This window comes from Dysidea avara, chromosome 10 (assembly GCF_963678975.1).
Source record: "Dysidea avara chromosome 10, odDysAvar1.4, whole genome shotgun sequence".
NCBI classification, from domain to species: domain Eukaryota; kingdom Metazoa; phylum Porifera; class Demospongiae; order Dictyoceratida; family Dysideidae; genus Dysidea; species Dysidea avara.
In genome coordinates this window covers 12,221,387-12,241,761 of record NC_089281.1, presented here as the reverse complement: position 1 = coordinate 12,241,761, position 20,375 = coordinate 12,221,387, and the positions used below count along the sequence as shown (strand labels likewise).

The 20,375-nt window shown below is 37.4% G+C and overlaps 2 protein-coding genes across 3 annotated transcripts in view; one reads left to right on the top strand and one right to left on the bottom strand.

Annotated features, from left to right (window-relative positions):
* Window positions 1-450: 450 nt before the first annotated feature.
* On the bottom strand, window positions 451-17,954 carry LOC136269275 (mediator of RNA polymerase II transcription subunit 16-like). 2 transcript variants are annotated; one of them, XM_066064806.1, is made up of 21 exons: window positions 17,778-17,954; window positions 17,666-17,725; window positions 15,761-15,869; window positions 15,202-15,291; window positions 15,030-15,146; window positions 14,014-14,128; window positions 6,695-6,775; window positions 6,437-6,490; window positions 6,315-6,383; window positions 5,759-6,026; window positions 5,645-5,703; window positions 5,355-5,489; window positions 4,835-4,936; window positions 3,148-3,265; window positions 2,915-3,045; window positions 1,925-2,097; window positions 1,393-1,489; window positions 1,234-1,320; window positions 1,114-1,182; window positions 734-977; window positions 451-680 (listed from the first exon to the last, which is right to left on the bottom strand). In XM_066064806.1, the coding sequence occupies exons 1-21, from the start codon at window positions 17,921-17,923 to the stop codon at window positions 524-526; spliced, it is 2,481 nt and encodes an 826-aa protein (XP_065920878.1). In that variant the 5' UTR covers window positions 17,924-17,954; the 3' UTR covers window positions 451-523. The 2 variants fall into 2 exon arrangements, with proteins under 2 accessions (XP_065920878.1, XP_065920879.1); XM_066064807.1 differs by having other exon boundaries at window positions 17,666-17,722.
* A 1,738-nt stretch (window positions 17,955-19,692) lies between these two features.
* Window positions 19,693-20,375, top strand: part of LOC136236753 (sacsin-like) — a 33,287-nt gene continuing 32,604 nt past the window's right edge. Inside the window, exons 1-2 of the mRNA XM_066026995.1 lie at window positions 19,693-19,717; window positions 19,767-20,060. Of these exons, the coding sequence (XP_065883067.1) occupies window positions 19,693-19,717; window positions 19,767-20,060 (319 nt within the window). The remainder of the gene's footprint in view (window positions 19,718-19,766; window positions 20,061-20,375) is intronic.

Below are 20,375 nucleotides of genomic sequence, written 5' to 3'. Positions count from 1 at the left end.
TGCACAATCGCTGTATGTGTCACTTGGCCATATCCTATAATTCCTTTAATACAGCTATAATTATGGCCTTACAGCTAAATCTTTGTAGCACAATTTAACTTATACCAGTCATGGACCTGAATGACATTTTCTTGAACTCAAAAGGGGTTCATTATAGAACTCTTGGAACAATGTTTTTAGTAATAATCACGATGCATGGTTGTAAAAATGTTACACCATTACGCATCATAATATGAAAACAATCATATCATAATCACAATACAGAATACATGATATTATCTACTGCACATCACCAAATTGTCAATCAGTACAACCTGTAACCCATATATTATGTTGATATCATTTGTGTTCAAAAATGTTTAAGGGCATACCAGATTGTGGAAAGTAAGGGATATAAACTTGTGATAAAAGCAGTTTAGGGTAAGATCTAATCAGTATACACAGAATAGCTACTCTCAAATGTTATATTAAACACTATATACTGCTGCTACAATGTGAATACATGGCATCAAAACATTTTGTATTATTCAACAAAGTTTTGACACCACAAGCCACCACAGGGACAACACCGGTTCCATGTGGCGTCCCATGTGTTAGCTATGTCAATTTGAGGCTCAGTTCCTGCCACTGCTAACATGACACTTTCTGGAGCATCAGAAAAACTTGCCCAATAGCGACATCTATATACAAATTGATATATTAAAGATATGTGCTTATACGATGTTCTGATTACCTTGAACATTGTCGGGCAGTTTGCTTACTGATGATAGTTGATCCAAAGTGGAGAGAATCACCTTGACCTTCATATAACCTGTCTTGCCATGGGGGAGACAAGTTGGTAGGTACTGCTAGTGCCAAGGGTGAGTAGGGATCATGTATAACTTGTTTCTTCAACACATGTAGTCTAATAGGTGGGGGACTGGATTTGTAATAGGTTTGTGGCAAATAAACTCCAGCATTGAGACCACACAGAAATCCTGAAATTACAAAACAAGAAATAAAGTTAACCACATTATGTACCAAAAGTAGAAATAGAAATCCATACACTTTAATAAACAGTTGTTAACACCAATTTGTAAAGAAAATAATCCCTACCTTTTAGTTAAGGCCTACCTTGGAGAAAAGCTGCTTTAGACAGTGTCAGTTGATTACTGTTAGTTTCAGAAGGTAAATCAGACAGTTCTACAAATACACATATCACAGAACATTACAAGCACTTGCAATAATATGTACCAGATAGGAGAGAGTCTGGGAAAGAAATAAAGGCTGGAGACTGACAGTAGAGGGTGACTGCCTTAAACAAGGGACCAAGCAAATCATCTGTAAATAGACAAAAAAAAAAAAAAAAAAAAAACAATCTTAAAGGTCACACTCTGCAACAACATGACTCACTGATGTTATGTACTTGTGGTAACATGATGACACTACTAACTGAGTGAAGTACAACTAAAAGTTCTCTCAATACTGACAAGCATGGAGCATCTGGCACCTGTGAAGACAATACTCAGTACATGGGGAGCATAGAGGTGATGTGCAGGAATGGGACCAAGTACATTTTGAAGAAATTACAAGTACTTCCATACTTAGGTCTAAACATTTGTATATTTGAATTGGCCCCACAACCTTTGGTGGGTATACTTCTGCAACTCTGAAAAAATCCTGTACGAGATTAAATATTATTAGCAAGATCTCAGTAAAGAAATGAATGGTAGTATCTGGGATAACATGATACTTAGTATCTGGAAATGTATAGAAAATTTTTCATGAGACAATATTTCAGATATCAAATTACTAGCAAACTGTATGAGATTCAAGAGAGTTGCTGTCCGTTGACTTGCAAAAGTACTCTTGAATGTGTGCCCTGAGTACAAGTGCTCTTGTACATGGCCTCATGTATGGGACTATGAGTGAAGATGTGGTTTACCTTTTGAAGGTCTTTCTTAGCCAGTCTGCTGGCAATTCTTACAGTGTAATCTACTGTCCACAGAAGGTGTGGTTGAACTTGGTGTATGACTGGGACAGACAGCAGTTCTTTAACTGGCAACATCTGGAAGATCACCTGCAAGCTTGTTTCAGCTTTGTGTGCTTCACAAGTTGCTGAAATAAAAGTAAATCATTCACATACACACAATTAAGAGCATGCATGTACAAACACATTCCCTATACAAAAATCAGTACACATATAATGTGTGCAGCTTAGTGAAGAGTATGTGATCAAATGATTCATTATGTGTCATGTATATTGAACATGAATATGTGCATACATATAATCATACTTTGCGTGGGCTGAGATCATCATGAGATGTACTGTATTTTGCATACAGTATGGCATAACTGTATACTGTATCTGCCCACACAGTACAGTTATGTGGAAGTCACAGTACAGTTATGAAGGAATGCACAAAAACAACCCCACTCAGACAGCACAATTGATCATGTGCGTAACATCGTAAATCACTAAAACTAGACAAACTAATCCTACCAGTTTTATAGATAGACTATAAAAGTCTATTGCACATTATGCATGCAACAAGATATAACCTGTGGTTAAAGTTTATACAAATATAAGGAAATATTAGGATGGATAGTCTTATCGCCAAAAAAATTGGTACTTGAAATAAATACTCTGAACAAGACAACCAGGAAGTACTATATAACACTTCAAGCACCACCTATGCTTGTGTGTATAAAACATACAGCACTCAAGAGGTGCATTTAGACACTTGGCTTTGCCACTTGCTGTATTAGTCTTTCGACGTACAGGGGTGTAGTATGTTTTCCGTACACACACGTACAGTAGTGCTTTAATCATAATATACAGTGTAAATATTCACCACACTAATACACAAACACATGGGACATATACACAAGAATATCCTATGCATGCACAAGTAGCTTATGTAATGCTTCTCACATTTTAGCATTTCACAGCAATTTCCATTGTTACTGTCATTGTGCATGTACAGTGAGAGCAAATTGTACACTGCTTGAAGTCTGATAACATCATGGTATGTCATGGCAGACTGAACTCCCTCGTCTTGACAACTATAGCATGTATTACATGTCAGAATACACACTACTACACACACACACACACACACACACACACACACACACACACACACACACACACACACACACACACACCTATGCAAAATGGACTTGGCAATACAGTATTGAGACAAATATCTACTCTGTAAGTGTGACTCCTGCTTTTGGTAGTTTCGTGACAGTTGGTATAGTACACCGAGCACATGAGATGACTCTGTTCACAACAAAAATATCCCATAAACATGAATATAATACAACAAGTAGAAGAAATTTTAAGAATCAAAGGGGAAAAAAGTAGTGGAGCAAGGGAATAGCTGTGAAACAATAGAAGTTGTCTATAGTTGCAGATATACTAACGGATGTTTTTCAATCCCTGAATTATAGGGATGAAATGTCCATTAGTATATGTATATCTGCAGGTATAGACAATTTCTCTACTTTTTAGCTATTCCCCTTTTCACAACTTTTTTTGATCCCTAATTCCTTCTACTTGTTTGTTTACTTTTTTATAACATAATTATGACTACTGAACCCGCACATACTGCATCAAAAGAAAGAATGGCACTAGGCATGCAATAAAAATAATTTTCATCTGAACGTCTGCCTTAACAATCAAGTACTGAAAAGTGAAGTGGCTATTACATTTCATTTTCAGCTACATATGTTTCTTTATTCATTTATTTATTAAGGCTTTACAGCACAAGTGCTGAAGGTCTGTACGACACCTGGTCCTACAGCCTGTTTAAAGCTGTTGTGTTTGAAAAGGTGGAGAAAGGAGAAAAAATCCATGACTGGACCTCGAACCTGCAGCCATCCGATTAACGCTCGAACGCTTACAGGAGTCTGCCAGGCGGTCAGGATGTTATCTCCTTGTCAATTTCAAGTATATATCCATAGGAACTCTAGTTCTGCCTGCTACACAGCGTTACAGAACGAGAAGTGTCTCTGCAATCAACCCACTCGTTACGGAAAATAGGGCATGTAGCATGATAGCTACCGTATAGCCTAAATATTTCAAGGCGGGAAATTTTCACTTTTCCAAGGTTTTGAGTTAACAGTGAAAATTTCATCCTTGAAAAATTTAGACCTCCATATATTACACATGGGATGGTTTGCAAATCCACGAAAATTTTATTTTTGCTCAACCTTGAAAATATTGTCCCTCAGGCTATACAGTAATCAATACAGCCACAGTGAAGCCAATCAACACATTGCATTGTCAGCGAAAAGAACTGGGACACAAAGGAGGACAAAGGTAAGTCCATGATGTAAGTGCGGTTGGTGAAAAGGCACATCTTGGGACAAAGCGACATAGACTAGTGAAGAAATCAAGCCTATAGCCTTATCTATTGTGGAGTTGTGCTTGGCTGGAGGCATCAGGCAGTCAGTTGGCAGAAAATTAAGCTAAATAAAATTTAATATTTATTGGAAGGATTTAGGGTCGCTTTGAAGACATTTTCGGCCCTCGACTACACCTAACCAACCACTGCTGCCAAGCTGTCATGAAAGGAAGGTTTTAGGGTGATATTTTAGGCTAGAATCTTCATGATCTGTAGTACACGGTACTACCGTACTGAATGATGATGTGAGTTACACCTATATACTGGCTTAAGAAGTATAAGAGCTATCAATAAGCAGAGGGAGTCATCTATTAAAAACACATATTGTGGTGTTTGCTCTAGCATATTTGTAGACCATGTAAGCAATACAGTAATGGAACAGTGTTTAGTACCTACTTTATAAGTAAAACAAATGATACGTGCTTGTAACCATACAATTTTACCTGTGGTAGATGAGAGTGCACAGGATACTGCTAGATCCCAAGGAAGACGGTCACAAACAATTGCCAACAAGAACAACAAAAACAGGTTATCAGTATTGGACTCTGAAATAAAACAAACATATTCTTTTTAAAGTGTGTTCATAAAATAGGCAGTAGAAAGAAACTCATATTGCATTTTAAATAGACACAGGAAAGAACAAAACCAATTTTCATTATTTCATTCCTTGTTATTAAATAGAAAAGACTAAAGCTTGATAGGAAATGACAGTTTCAGGCAGCTAAGTTACCATGAAATCCATGAAACTTGTGGATAATTATGTACATACGCAGTAACCCAAAAGAGTAATTGTACTGTCTTTAGTGTCTATTTAATTAGACAGGTTTGCCTTTGTGTGACAGGTATACATTCAAACTACGAAGTCCAGTGTACCTGAGGATAAATAACCAGCCATTTAAGTGCTAAACAGGCAAGATTTCTAAGCTTTATATAACATCATCTAGGAGTACATGTAATATTTACTGTTGGTTATGAATCGTCCACAATCAAAGAAGAAGAGATGGTCATCAACTCCAAAAACAACACAACATCCATTTGGTGACAGACACAAAACTTGGCCAACTGTGTCTCCACTACCCATCTTCATTTGTTTTACAGCTATAATAAAAATGATATTTAAAGTGAGCTTGGAAAATTACGTGTGCACGCGCGTGCACGTGCACACACACACACACACACACACACACACACACACACACACACACACACACACACACACACACACACACACACACACACACACACAAACACACCAGGTGGTGCCAATCGATCTTCAGTTTGAAAGTTATCACACATAACTGCATAACTATCCCTGTGTTGTTATAAAGTACTGAAATGTAAATATGAATGTTGACTACGCCTCACACCTCTTAAGACATTTGATACTTCCATATTTATTAGCAACAAGGAGTAGTTCCACCAGTCGTTGAGTCTCCTTGTGACCCCTCATGTCATCATCATCCAATACAATTACATCATCATCATGGTTACTAGTGGTATCACATGATCCAAAGCAAACATTTGTCAAGGTGAACACTGTCAGTGGGACACTGCTGGGATAGGTAGCTACTAGCTTTGGCTCAGTGTTTATGGTTGAAGTGAGTTCTCCCAAAACCCATTGTTGAAGAGTGGAATCTAACAAGCAAACAATACATTGAAACTGACAATACACTGAAACTGACAATACATTAAAACTGGTGAATAGAATTTATTTCAGTTTCAAAATACTAATTGGCTAATTGGTTAGCAACAGAATTATAGATCAGTAAATTCCCTTTCCCACCCCATAAACTGTATGTCCTAGGAAATTAATGTCTTTTAGATAGTTTCAATACAGGCAGTTACATACTTAAAGCTTCTGTTTTCAAACACACAATGACAGTGAATAGAATAGGATATGTTTCATAATGATAAAAGACTAACTTCCATAGAGCAGATGAATACTGTAGCCAGTTGACTGAGAAGACACCAATTTAAGTTGCTTCACTGCCACTAAAATGAAAATAAATACAAATATTAGGAAGACATTTAGTGCTTTGCCCTACCATGGTCAGAGTGTTCCATTCTGGCCGTCAGCTCACAACCAAGTAGAAGATGCCCTGCACATCATATAGAAAAAACGTATTGGTAGAAATTTCAAACTGTAGATCAAGATTTTTTTCTTAAAATAGTAGCTTAACAAACAACACATTTCTGCTCTGTGTGTACGTTTTACAAATCTAAAATCTAAAGGTATACAAAGTTTGATTAATTATAGCATTTGATCTACAGTAGATGCATGCAGCTTTCACTCCTTTGCTTACCAAATCGTTGAACTTTTGGGACAATGTTAAACACCTTGACTGTCCCATCATTGTGACCCAGTACACAGAGAAGTTGTCCATCTGAAAACAGAAACACATTCACACACATAACATATCACTACCATGGCAGCATACTATTGTAGCAAATAATTATAATGGAAGTTATAGAAGTAATGGAAGTTGTCTCAATATCAGATTAAACCTACATTGCCCAAATGACAGAGCAGTGATATGTCCGAGTATCTAAAAAATATATATACTCTTTAAAAATATTTGTATTTTTATACGCAAACGCAGTAATGTAAACCATTTAGGTAACTGAATACTAGGTGATACACCGTGACAGCAATTTTTGGTTGACTATGAATAGAAGGCTGCTATCAAAAATAGGCTAGCTGTAACACATAGATGTTAGTGTCTAACAATAACAAATTTGTTGACATCAACATCAATACAACCATTTCTTGACCGCTACTCTTTCAGATCACATCTTTTTCAAGCCTAACCTATATTTTTGATGGGCACATTATCTTTTCACAACTTGGTTGTTTTGGATTAGAAAAACTGAAGTGAATCCTAAACACCAAAAAACATCCAATTTGGATACCACTGTCATGTAGTGTCCAAATTGGACATTTCAGTGGGTAATTAGAGATCACTTGATGTTTACAAAGTATGCAGGGCTTATTTCTGGTATGGCATCTGTGGGGTAAGGTAGCTAGGGAATATAAATATCATCGAAATCCTAAAAAGACAACTTTGCTTATTCCACTATCATGCAGTATGGCAGTACAGTATAGCAGGGATCCCCCCAAATCAAGGTGCCTACCAAAACACTGCTGCTAAAAACTAACATTAAACATTCTCCGAGACAAAAGGTACCTTTTCTAACATCAAATCTAGCATTGAAAACTCTTTCAGAAGAGTGAATATTTTATTTTTTAAAAACAAACATTTTTGTCTGTCCTTATGAGTGACTGCCATCTGTGCCTTGCCTTTTATCTCCACTTCTACTGATCATCTTCATGCAAAAAATCATATCGAGGCATTAATTTTCCATATCAACACTAAACATTTAGTATTTGAATAGTTTAAATAGTTCAACGAGCGAATAATTTGAAATTAAATAGTTTGAATATGTTATTTTGTTTGAATTTATGATTTGATTTGTAATTTTCTATTAAAATTTCATGGTAGTACTGCCAAAATTCACCCACAAATACCAAAATGTATTGGTAAAAGCTTAGTTCTTTTGTATTTAAACACTTACTGAGGTACTTGAATACAAGCACAAATGAGTGAACGTACGAGCGAATCAAATGTTTGTTTCAGCTCTAATCAGCACTTTCCATTGAGAAGTGTATTTAGATGCCACAAAGTTACTTGAAACTCATATACACTTATGTATCAATGTCACGCCCCACCTATGTCAAGGAGTGGGTAAGGTTTTGTAGGGGATTCATCACTTGAACTTGTTCCCACAATTTGGAACAAGCATAGGCACAATTTTTAGTGATTCCCACGGATTTGTAGCACGAAGATGTCCCCATGGGTGGGGAATTCAATTATCAAGCTGCATTTATGATGATCGGCTAAAACAGCACACAGCGACTATCCCATCAGTGATCCAGCTACACTTGCAGAAAACAAGGTACTTCTCTATCATGCACGGCTCACTCAAGATCAGCAGTGAGCCATGTATGACATTCTAATAGAACAGTCAGTCACATGTGTATACGTAATCCAAGGGATTCAAGCTAGTAACTATATTTATTAATCTAAAAATGAAGTAGGGATCCAAGTGATACAAAGCCATGACACAAGTTATATGGATGATGGTATTACAACATAATGTGGGAAAATCCCTACTTTGGCATTGAAATAACATGCTAACGATTTTTCCATAGCTATGCTATATTACCATCATTCATATATCTTGTTTCACTACTTTTATTGCTTGGATCCCTACTTAATTGTTTTAAATTAATACTTTTGATATGTGTATTCAGCATTCAGTAATGGACTGCAAGTCAGAGTGGATTATAACGGTCGGACATTGGACATTTACCAACCAATTAGCTCGAAGACTGCCCATTTACCTACTGAACCGGTCAAGAATGGCCGACCGATTTCTGCTAAAAAAGATCGATATACTCCAATAGAACAGTCTGCGACTCTAACAGAGCAGTTGAACAGCTTTTAAAAAGGTGTACCTAAAAGGTTCAAAAAATCAAAAAAAGTTTTGTCTGACTCAGGAATCGAACCTGCACCTTACAATGAGGTCCAACCTGCACCATTCTACCACAAGCTCACATACTGTATCAGTGGCTTCTAAAGGGGTTTTAAATGTCCTGCAGTTAAAACTGATATAGATACATGTCACAAAACATTACATTGGATAATTTCATATCAAATCATCATAGCTAATGTTATTATTAGCTACAGGATATGGCTAAACAATACAGTGCATGGCTGCTGAAGGAGTTTTGGGTATCAAAATACTCACATCCAAGTTTTGAAAATCCAATTTTTTTAAAAGGGGTATGCCCCAACTTGGCATGCTCACGCATGCTGCTAAGTATTGCCATACAATGTCAGATCATGTCAGATCAACTTTGACTTTGATCTGACATAATGTCAGATCAACGAAGACTAGTTATAATCCTCTCTGCTGCAAGTTCCCTCAAGGCATTAGCCCAACAATAGTATGTATGAAAAGTTAAAGATAAGTTAGTCCAGTAATCCAGTCCAGTGACCAGATCTCCTGTGCTATAATGGTATGTTCATGAAACACAATATGTAGAAATAGCAATTTGTAATTAAAAAATTTCCACAGAGTATGGTATGGATAGTGTTAAGAGCAACCAGATCAAATTACTATCATTATGTATTTCTACTGCACAATTACAGCTAGTAGGAGAAGCACTTCCAATGTTTTCATGTTTGCTCATAAATAAAATGCAAACATTGCCAACGGAAATGAAAATTTCTTCTACATTGTTATGATTCTGAACTCTACTTGGAGGTTGTTCTATTAGAGCAATCTACTATCAACCACATCATCTAGTTAGTATGGTGTGTTGAAAGCAAATCCTCTCTTGTGCTTTCTCATAATTCTTACAGGCAGTTTACACAACTATCACACAATATGTTTTGCATTGACCACATTTCAAAGGTTATGAGTAGCATTTCCAACATGAGCAAAATTGCACCAAATGGGAACTGGTCTCAGCTATATCAAGACTGTCGTTACATGACTAAGATAAACAAGCCAAATTTAACAGAACCCATGATACCACAGGTGAAACTATAGTCTCACAATAACATTGCTGAAGAGAACTGAAATACAAATAGCAAGTCTTGCTTTTTAAGTTGTACCATGTGTTGTGTATTTTCTTGAATGTGTGACTTACAACACAAAGCAACAACTTAGAATTTAATTACTGATTTCTTGTAATACTTTTGCAATAAAAGAATGTGTACAGGGTATAAAATTTACAAAAGAAGATATCTGAATAGCTTCAAAATAGCTACAGCTACACAAAATAATAATCTTAGCAAAACAGCAACATAAAAACACTAAAAAGAGCCTTTCTAAAAGATTAGTATTTTGTCTTAACAAACATGCGTGCTAGCTATCACTATTTGGACACATGTGGAGTCAGGACTAAAGCGTACAATGACTGTTTGCATACTAATTGTCATGGTTGTGATGTAATAACGTATAGTACTTGTTTGACATTACTTGTGACAACCATTTCTCCAGTGTGTTGCAGTACTACACCACCTGGCTGAATGATGCTTTCTATGGTACAGACATAGTCACCATCTTCTGTAAACTCCACTATGCAGTGAGTATGAGTACAACTGACTAACAAGTGTCCATCAGGTGTATAGAAAATGCCACGAGGATATCGCAGCTGAGGATGGCTAGGAGAGTAAGTGTTGTCAACTATTATGCGAATGAAATCACCTTCTGGAGTGAAAACCTGTACTCTATCATTGCTGTGATCTGTAACAAATACCTTGTCTTCGTTACTATTGATGGCAATTGAATGAGGCTCATTAAACTCTGCATGATCAGTACCATGCCGTCCGAACATAAAAATTTCACTACCCTTAAATACTTGTATGCGATGGTTTCTAAAGTCACAAACGAACAATCCTTTACTGCAGAAGGCTAAACCACACGGACAATGCAATTGGCCCTTTTCTCTTCCTTTCTCTCCATAATGACTAATATATTCTAGCTTACAAGAAGACCTATCATTGCTTGTTATTTTAAACTTTTGAATCATATTGTTGTGATCTGCAACAAACAGAAAGCTATCTTTCACATCTACTGCTAAACCAGTTGGATTGTAAAATGTCCCTCGTTTATTTCTTCCAGGGCCTTTGCTTCCAAACACATTCATATAGTCCAACTTATCATTAAATATGATTATCTGATGGCTCTCTCGGTCACTGACAAACAATCCATTGTTGGGACCAATAGCTAACTGATAAGGATATATAAATTGTTTTGTGTTACTTGATAATCCATAATGAGATATTAATTTTACTTGCAGCTCCTCAGATCCTTTTTTGTCAAGCTTTTTACCCTTAGCCTCGCCCTTAGCAGCAAGTACTGATGTCAAGGATTGACTCTTTTGTGGTAACGTTTTTCTTCGATACTGAACTCTTCGAATGGGTTTATCATGAGGCTGATTGCTTTTTTCCAATACAAATTGTTCGTCTTTTTCTCCTTGATATTCCATACTCCTAGATGAAGTGTCTGCAGTTTCAGAGGGCTGAGTAACATAACTAGAAATATCGTGAATGGGGCTGTTGACCACACTGTCCTCTGCTGGAGGGCTATTACATGGCTTCTTTTTAACACGGCCATCTTCTGAACTATTTGTTGATTGGTCACTAGTACAAGTTTCAGCTTCAGTTGTAACCTCTTGAAGTGGCTTGCCACTACACTGTTCTCTTAGGGCATGCAATTCTCGCATATTGTCTTCTACTGCTTTAGTAGCATCTTGAACCTTTTGCTGCAATTCAGCTAGTTGGGACTTGTTATAGGCAGCTAGCAAAATAGCTGCATCAATTCGCCTTTCAAAGTCCGTGGGTTTATCGCGCTGGTCAACTCGTAGAGCGTCTGGCTCTTCCATGCACGGCTATAGTGTAGCTATACGGCGCTGACGTCACAAATACTTCGTTAGTAGAGCAGAGAAGGGAGTGGGTGTGGCACCCTTTCGCCTCCTAGAAAAGCGTCCAGTAATCTCCGGTGCTAGTTTCGTGTCGCGTAGAGGTCCAAATTACAGAAACAGTTCTTGTGTGACAACAAACACAAGCGACGTCATGTGAGCAAGATTTCAACCAATCCAATCGCTTCTAAATTTTGAAACTAAAATTAGCGCACGTGACTTTCGCTTTAAAATTTGCTGTTGCGCAAACGTATGATGCGGTAAAACACATAAACTGCAACTATTGCATTAAGAGGAAAATGCAGGCAGCTCATACATGCATGACATGGTCAAGCATTCTCAGCCTGGAACTGTAGTGAATGGACAGCAGAAGATCTTGATGCGTCCACTCAGACATGGATTTTCACACTGTAGTTTAATAGCTAGCTACACAAACAAAGGACTTATCCATGTCACCAAGAGTTAATAATAAGAACTCTTGATGTCACTTAATAGTAATCTCTCTAATCATCTTTGTCAATGATTCATCTGATTGTCAGTATCTCATCAATTTAGCTACCACTAGTATAATTTTATAACACCTCCCGAGTCAAACCAGACAGCATAGCCAGTTATGTTGTTAATAAGAAAAGTACTTGTACAAGTGTCCTATTACTATATATAGCACTACATCAGACAGTGTTGGGAGTAATGCGTATAAGTAATACGTAATATCATTACTTTGTGGTGACTAAGTAATATAACGAAATACGCTATAAAAATAGGTAATATAACTCAAGTTACTCTACTTACAAATGTAGCGTGTTACCTAAGTAATATAGTTACTGTAACGAATCTAATATCACGTAATATTATTACTACAAGTAACGAAGTTACTAATCTCGTTAGTAATCCACTGTGTAATGCCTAGCCACAATGAAGTAATGAAGCCTACTAAATGAAGCTTATTCACCAGCTTCTTACTTATAACCAAGATTTGCATATTGTCCAACAACGCAATCATGTCACGTGATGAGGTGGTAGTTTCACATGTGACAGCTTAAGGCTGTGGGCACAAAGTAATATAATATGTAATATTATTATTATAGTTACTTTATTTTTTGGGTAATATGTAACTGTAACTAAATAGTTCAGTTGTAAATAATACGTAACGAATTACGTTTAAAAAGTAACTGTCCCAACACTAACATCAGTTACGTTAGTGTGATTATATAGATTGTTTTGTGCTGTACTTATAATGTGTAATTGTGTAACTATGCGTGTCTCAGGGAAAAGTGGCTGATACTGTATATATCAAGCATCCCAGCTACAGTTTTAAAGAATTCACTTCGCTGTTTCATTTAACAAACAATATACTGCTGTGAAGGGGAGGTTTAGAAGTAGAGGTGGCTTATCAGTACACAAATACAAGGGAACATACAGTAAGCACTTGTCAACAGAATCCAGAACCAACTCCTAGTCTTGCTGCTTTCAATTTGAAGGACTATGTGACTTAAATTACAGACAAGATGAGTGTGTGTGTGTGTGTGTGTGTGTGTGTGTGTGTGTGTGTGTGTGTGTGTGTGTGTGTGTGTGTGTGTGTGTGTGTGTGTGTGTGTGTGTGTGTGTGTGTGTGTGTGTGTGTGTGTGTGTGTGTGTGTGTTTAGCTGCATGTATGTGCATGCACGCATGTGTGTCTGTCTGTCTGTCTGTGTGAGTATGTGGAGTGAGTGAGAGCATTTGTAGCCTTCCATTATTGCAAATAAGATCTGGAAACATGGCTTTGTTGCATTCAGGCAAAAACTGAAACTAACCAGTTTCTTATTGTTACACACAGAGCAATCTGCCAATTTGCTAATAATGGACCAGGTAAGACAGGTGCTCATTCCACCAGTAGTTTCATATCTACATCTAAAATACTATGTGATTACTTTAGTTCAGATATTTTAATTCTTTACTTGGTTAAACGCCACGATGTTTATTACCTTAGTTCTAAAAATCAATGCGGCGACTATTCGAAATTGACTACCACTACACTCGATGCTTGAAAACACTTATTTTCAAAATTGATCATTGCACCACTTAAGTGTAGCTACTATTTAAGGTGCAGTGTTTAACCAAGTAAATATGGTAAATCACAAGGAGCATTACCATTTTTGGTGATGATATCTGCTGATGAGATTCCACTGTTACCAGACACATTGGACACTAAATCCACAACCAATGGAGTTGATGAGTATTTCCCTTGTAGTGTACATATGAGGAGCTATAGCATCAATCATATACAGAATAGAACTGTTGAAGTACTTCACTTTCTATTATGTAAAGAATCAACTTACATGCATATACATAATTTAATTAAATGTCTACCACAAAATTGTCACCTAAAAACATTTGTGGTTTCTTACTACCAAATGAATAGTCACCAAAAGTGATAGAATAAAGCCAGAGAAGGTTGGACACAATATAAACGCTTCTGAAATTTATTACTGTTAATTGCATATTTCTAATATGTGATGAGGAGTAAGTGATAGAAGAAATGTTTAGCAATATCCACACCACGTTACCTTGTGCTTCTTAAGATGAAAAGCAATTCTTACTGCAAGGCAAGTGTGTGAGTTTCCAATTCACTGTTCGATTCTCTGTGATGCCAAGCTAGCGGCGTCCACTATTCTTTTTCAATATACCCTGAGAGGCTTTTTAGCATCTTCATTGCTTTCTTTGACAATTATTACGCTAAAATACACGTACATAAGGTATCCCTATAGCATTACACATCGATTCCACCCAGCAAACACTTACACACGTGATCCCGTAGATTTCAAGAGAGATTTACGAGCCTGGAGTAGTGGGGTTGAATGGAGTAGATCGGCTGAATAGACTAAACTTGAAGTGCACTCTCAAATGGTATTAGTGAAAACTTTGGTGAGCGTTTGGTTAAACTTTCAATACAAAATTTATGCACTCACATGTGTGAGTCCAACCTCCTCTGGAATAAAGCTAGGTCATTTAATAACAGAAACAAACTTTGTATTATCAAGACATTGTCAATTTGCATGACAGATGGGGGATGCCTGACAATAAGATGGCACAAGACTTATACACACAACAAATCTAGAACTGGGTTTTGGTGAGAAATTGCAATCATGAACACAATTACTGCACACCTTGCTATCTGCTGTAACTATGGTAATCCCATTGCTAATGACCCTCAGCAGATCACATGATCCCTGCTGCTTGGTGAACAGTTCCTCCCAGTTGTTCTTCCCATGGTTGATAGTCACCTACACAAACACTTGTTAAAAGAGATGCTCAATGACATCCCTACGTTTACTCAACCTGAGGAAAAGTGTTGATCCATTTGGCAGTAACAATGGGTCCAGTGATTTCAGTTTTATACACCTTCTCCCATGTGTTCAGGCAGTTGTCCTAAGACAGAAATTCATTTAGTTACTGACAACATAAAAACATGTCTGCATGCATGCAATGTAGCATAAGTCTATGCATGAGATGTGTGCATATATGTATATACTGCTCCATATTATGGTTTACCCACCCTCCCGAGGGTCCCTCTGTGTTCCTAGAGTAGGTGGGCGGGTAACTCTCATGAAGGGTTTGGGAAGTGATATGAATTCTTGGACTTGCAGTAAAGAATGTGTGAGTAGGTGCATTGTGTGTGTGCGCATGTATGTGTGTGTGCGCATGTATGTGTGTGTGCGCATTCATGTGTTGTGTGTGTGCGTGCGTGCACGTGTGCATGCATGGTGTGTGTGTGTGTGTGTGTGCGTGCGTACAGTGCGTAGCATGTGTGTGTGTGTTTGTATGTACTGTGCCTGTCTCTTGTGAAATAAATTGTTAGTCAGTATAAATGATAACTTGTACAACTTTCATAACATACTTTTCTACTCCACACACTGGCACTGCCACGTTCTGTAATAATCAGCACACACTTCCCATCTGGAGACCACTCCACAGTGTGGACCATGTCACTTCTGTCTGTACATACACTAAACACAATACAACATTTATTACATCATACCCCTCTATTTATAAAACAGGCTAATTAGTACTGGGCATCTTTTGTCCATATAGTCAAAATATGAATGACAGTGACAGTTCTCATGAAAATGTGAGGATAAATGAAATGTAAACTGTTAGTAATGAATTGTTGCTAACCATAGGATCACCAAGCTCACAATAGAATGAAGACGATGCCAAATCCATCAATAATGACATTAAGGCAGTACCTATCTGAATTAAGTTACTACTTCAACGCAATCCACCAACTTTTCAGAACTCAAGAACTGATTTTCATCATAGTTCCCAAGCAGTCTTTCGTCAAAATGATTTTTGCTTTCAATTATTTTCTAACAACTTTCACTGCAATGGATGTGCAGTGCACTATGATTTGTATAAAGCCATGACAATTTATGTGAATAATGGCCTGGTAAACAAACGGGAGAGTACTTGTCTTGCCACGTACACATACCAGATTTCCATACTTGTACAAGGCCCCATATAGTTCATACATGTTCATACATAGTAAACATACATGTCAATGGCAGCTCTACTGAGAGAATTTCTTCACAAAGTATGTGACATTTGAAAACAGGCATTTATTCTGTAGCTTGTTTTGTCATTCTATTGCAGGCTATTCTTCAACAAATCTTAATGGGAAGATTAACAGTTGCATATCTCACAGTTACTCAAGTGCTGGGGCTCCTCTAGTTTTCAGATGTGAATAAGACAGACTTAATATTAACAGTTCATGCCATTATTAGGCCACTACAATGTAGTATTTTGTCCTATGGTCTCTGCCAAAAACCTTACTGGTCCCTAGTGACATAGCACTTCCAGCAATCCATATGTGAATCAGTACCTCAGTAACAGTACTGCTGGCTATGTTGCTAGCTATATGTTGCTAACTTCTAAAAACCTTTCTGGAAACTCCACTGAATTTTATTAATTCATCAATACTAATGAAGTGTAGATTTGTCAAATTTTCCTGTCAAAATTTCCTGTTGTATGGTAGTCAGGTAGATGTACTTGTATGTAATTGACACTTTAAACTTTTAAACATCCACTGTACATGCATATAAACACCCTGCATTTGTATAGGCATCCTGTACATGCATGAGTAGCCCATAAAGGTATAAAACATCCTGTATGAAAATATGCGTATGAGTTTGAACTACGCCAATTCTAGTACGACTGTCAGTGTCCACTGACTACTCAGATACCGACCAAGCTCCATGCTCACTGTAAATGAAACACAAATATTCAAATACTCCATATCTACTAAACAAAAAGCCTCTGGTATTACTGTCCAGCAAGCCTGTTCTGGATACCACTTAGGAACTTGAGTCTTGTGCAGGAAGATCCAGGACTAGTAACCTGCAGGAGGACTATCCAGCTATCACAGAGAGAGAGAGGCCGCGGAACCTGAAGTTCCACAGCAACCTCTAAGTGAGAAAAGGACAGTTGAGTATTTGCTTTCCCAGGCAACACCAGGTACCCATTGATGGGTGGGCTGCTTCCCCAGTTGACACCAGGCCACTAGGTCCCCATTATATAGCTGGATAGACTACAGCAAAGTTTCTTGCCAACTTGGTATAACTGGGCATCAATCTTGGAACCTTTCAATTACCAGGATGCTGGCTATGCTGCCTCACTTACTGAACAAGTATGCACAAACATATAGTAGAGTCACAATGTGAGTGCATAAATTTATAAACCCCAGGTACCTGGGGTTTATAAATCTATGGTGAGTGTGTAGCTGTATCTATGGCAAAACTATAAATACCTGTGGAACATCCATGGACGATTAGGATCAATAATGTAGACATCACAGACCAACTTGCTGCTGTAAAACAGTTCATAATATACTTCATAACATTGCTCAACCATCACTAAACCTGGTTAAGTCGCTGCGTAACACGTCACCCTTCAGGCTGGCTGTTGCCACGCACAGAAAGTTATCTCTTGACCAAGACAGTGCGAGGACGCGAGAGCTGTGATTAGAAGCAAGCTCCGTCAGCGAAAGTTTGTATAAATGCGCCATCAACTCCTGAATACCACAATCAAAACATTCCACATCGACATATTTTTAGGAGGCGCTTATAATCTGGTAAATAATACTGAAGCGATATTCTGGATAATTACCGCTATATACTCGATTTCCGCTGTAATTATGCGATTGATGAAAAGCCGCAGAACGCGTACAAAGAAGGAATTGATGAATATAGTGGTATGTCTTGAAATCTGCACTGTCACATCTACCCAGTTAATTAAGGGGCGTGCCTCATGCTAAAGTTTAATGTTTGTTCAACTCTCATCACCTCTTGTTTCACTGCTTTTATATTACAATAGTTTTTGAAAGAATCACAGCATGATAATTTCAGCGTATAACTGCACAACAGTAAAATGTCACAAAGCAAAAATATGCACCTATCAAAGTTTTGCGCCATCTAGCTACTCCCATGTGGGCAAGGAGGGGGGATAGAAGGAAATTTGGCCAATTAGTCTACATCCCCTACATTGGAGGAAAATTGTAGGTCTAATCCCTTCCTTTCTCCTTTAGCATATCGAGCATTCAACTTTATGGCACACGTCTTGTACTCAGTTTGGAGTTAGGATCAGGGTTCAAGTTTGCTTTCTTCTTTGCTGGTATTATTTATATAGGGCTCTTCATGTATGAAATATATATGGTGCAAACTAAGGGTGTAGGGCACAGTGATACAGTGGTTAGAGGACTGGGCTAGATAGTCAAACTTTTTTTTTTTTGGTTTTCTATCCAAGTTTTTTCCAGTTTTTTTATTCACGTGACTCTAGGCACAGCCTAGAATATTCACCATCACTCCTCAAAATAGCAATGCGGGAGTGTGGAGTTTATTGTAAATAACATACGTGACTTAAAATGCAATTTTCTTGCTCTACTCTAGCACCTGCTTAGCTAATAGCTGCATTCGTCCCAAAATTCTTTGACACAGCAAGGAAAACAGTGATGCAGGTGGAAATGAGAAACTAATAATTAAGTTTATGTGAACTAAACAGGAGACAGTGGCCGCAGTACAGTCTGAGATACCGTGTGTAATAACTCAGTGAAATCAGCCAACTTAAGCATTATGGCTTGATTCAGAGGCCACCCAGTACCAGCTAAGTGTGATCTTGGTGGTCATTTTAAGAGGCCACCTATGCATAGAAAATTTTTTACCAGCCTAGCACTGGAGGGTGCTCATATGCCACCATAGTAGCTGCTTACTACCAGCTAGGAAGCTTATATTTTCCTGTAGACTCATTTGTCATGTTGGAAGAATGAATAATAGATCAGCAATGACTATTACTATATAGTTAATGTACCTATGTGCTGAGTATAGTTAACTTGTTAGCTATCTGGCTGTAGCTACTATCTATAAACTGAAATTCAGCAAAAAACATGAACAGTCTCTAGTACCAAGGATATAAAGCATAACAATATGGTGGTGTATGTCTTGCCTACTATATAGTAAAATAAGAATTAAATTTGTATTTCATGTGATGGTCCTTCCTCTTTTATGTACTCTTTATTGTAATGATCCCTGTACAAACATAATTTTTATTTACACTTCACTAGCAAATATGACTGAGCACTATATATTTACAGGTGGAGATAACCTCTCTTGTCATACTTTTTTATCTCTTGAAATTCCTAATTTTTCCTTGTATTTGTATAGACTTTATCCACATGTTATATCTTGTTGCATGCATAATGTGCAATACTTCTTAACAGACTTTTAAATTATTACAGAAATAAGAAACCTTTACTGAATCTTTATAAAGTGTACATCTATGATGGAAGTGAATTCAAAACCAAGAGGTATGTACATGTGCAGTCGTATCCTTCATGGTAGTATTTTTGTATGCAGGGCAGGATAGTCCTATTATAAAACAGATACATAACATTTTAAAACCTGACACTACTGGAGTGGCAGCACGATGGTATAATCTTGGAATACAGCTAAATATGGAGACAGGCACACTTGACTCAATAAAAGCTGATAACCCAAATGATGTCAATGCTAGTTGTACTGCCATGTTTAATCAATGGTTGAGAACGACACCTGATGCCAGTTGGAATAAACTAGTCTGTGCACTGAATAGCATTGATATGAGCCAAGCTGCTAGTGATCTAGATAGGCAACTAACCGGAATAAATGAAGGTAAGCTCAAAATAAGTCCTACACATACATGTTAGCATGAGCAAGCATAAAATCAAGAACTTGATGCTGTGTGTGTGTTTTTTGAGTATCAAGTTCAAACAAATCAGACAATGAATCACTGCATGAACCTAAGTTGTTATCAAAGTTTATATTGTACACACAAGCTTAGCTGCCTTAGTTTGCTAATAGCATAATAGATAGACAAAAGCATTGATTGTAATGCCAGCATAATAGGAACATTTTTGTGTATTGGATATCAGAGGAGATGATACTCTTGTTTTGCAATTAAGATATATGCATATTGGAATAGTCTAA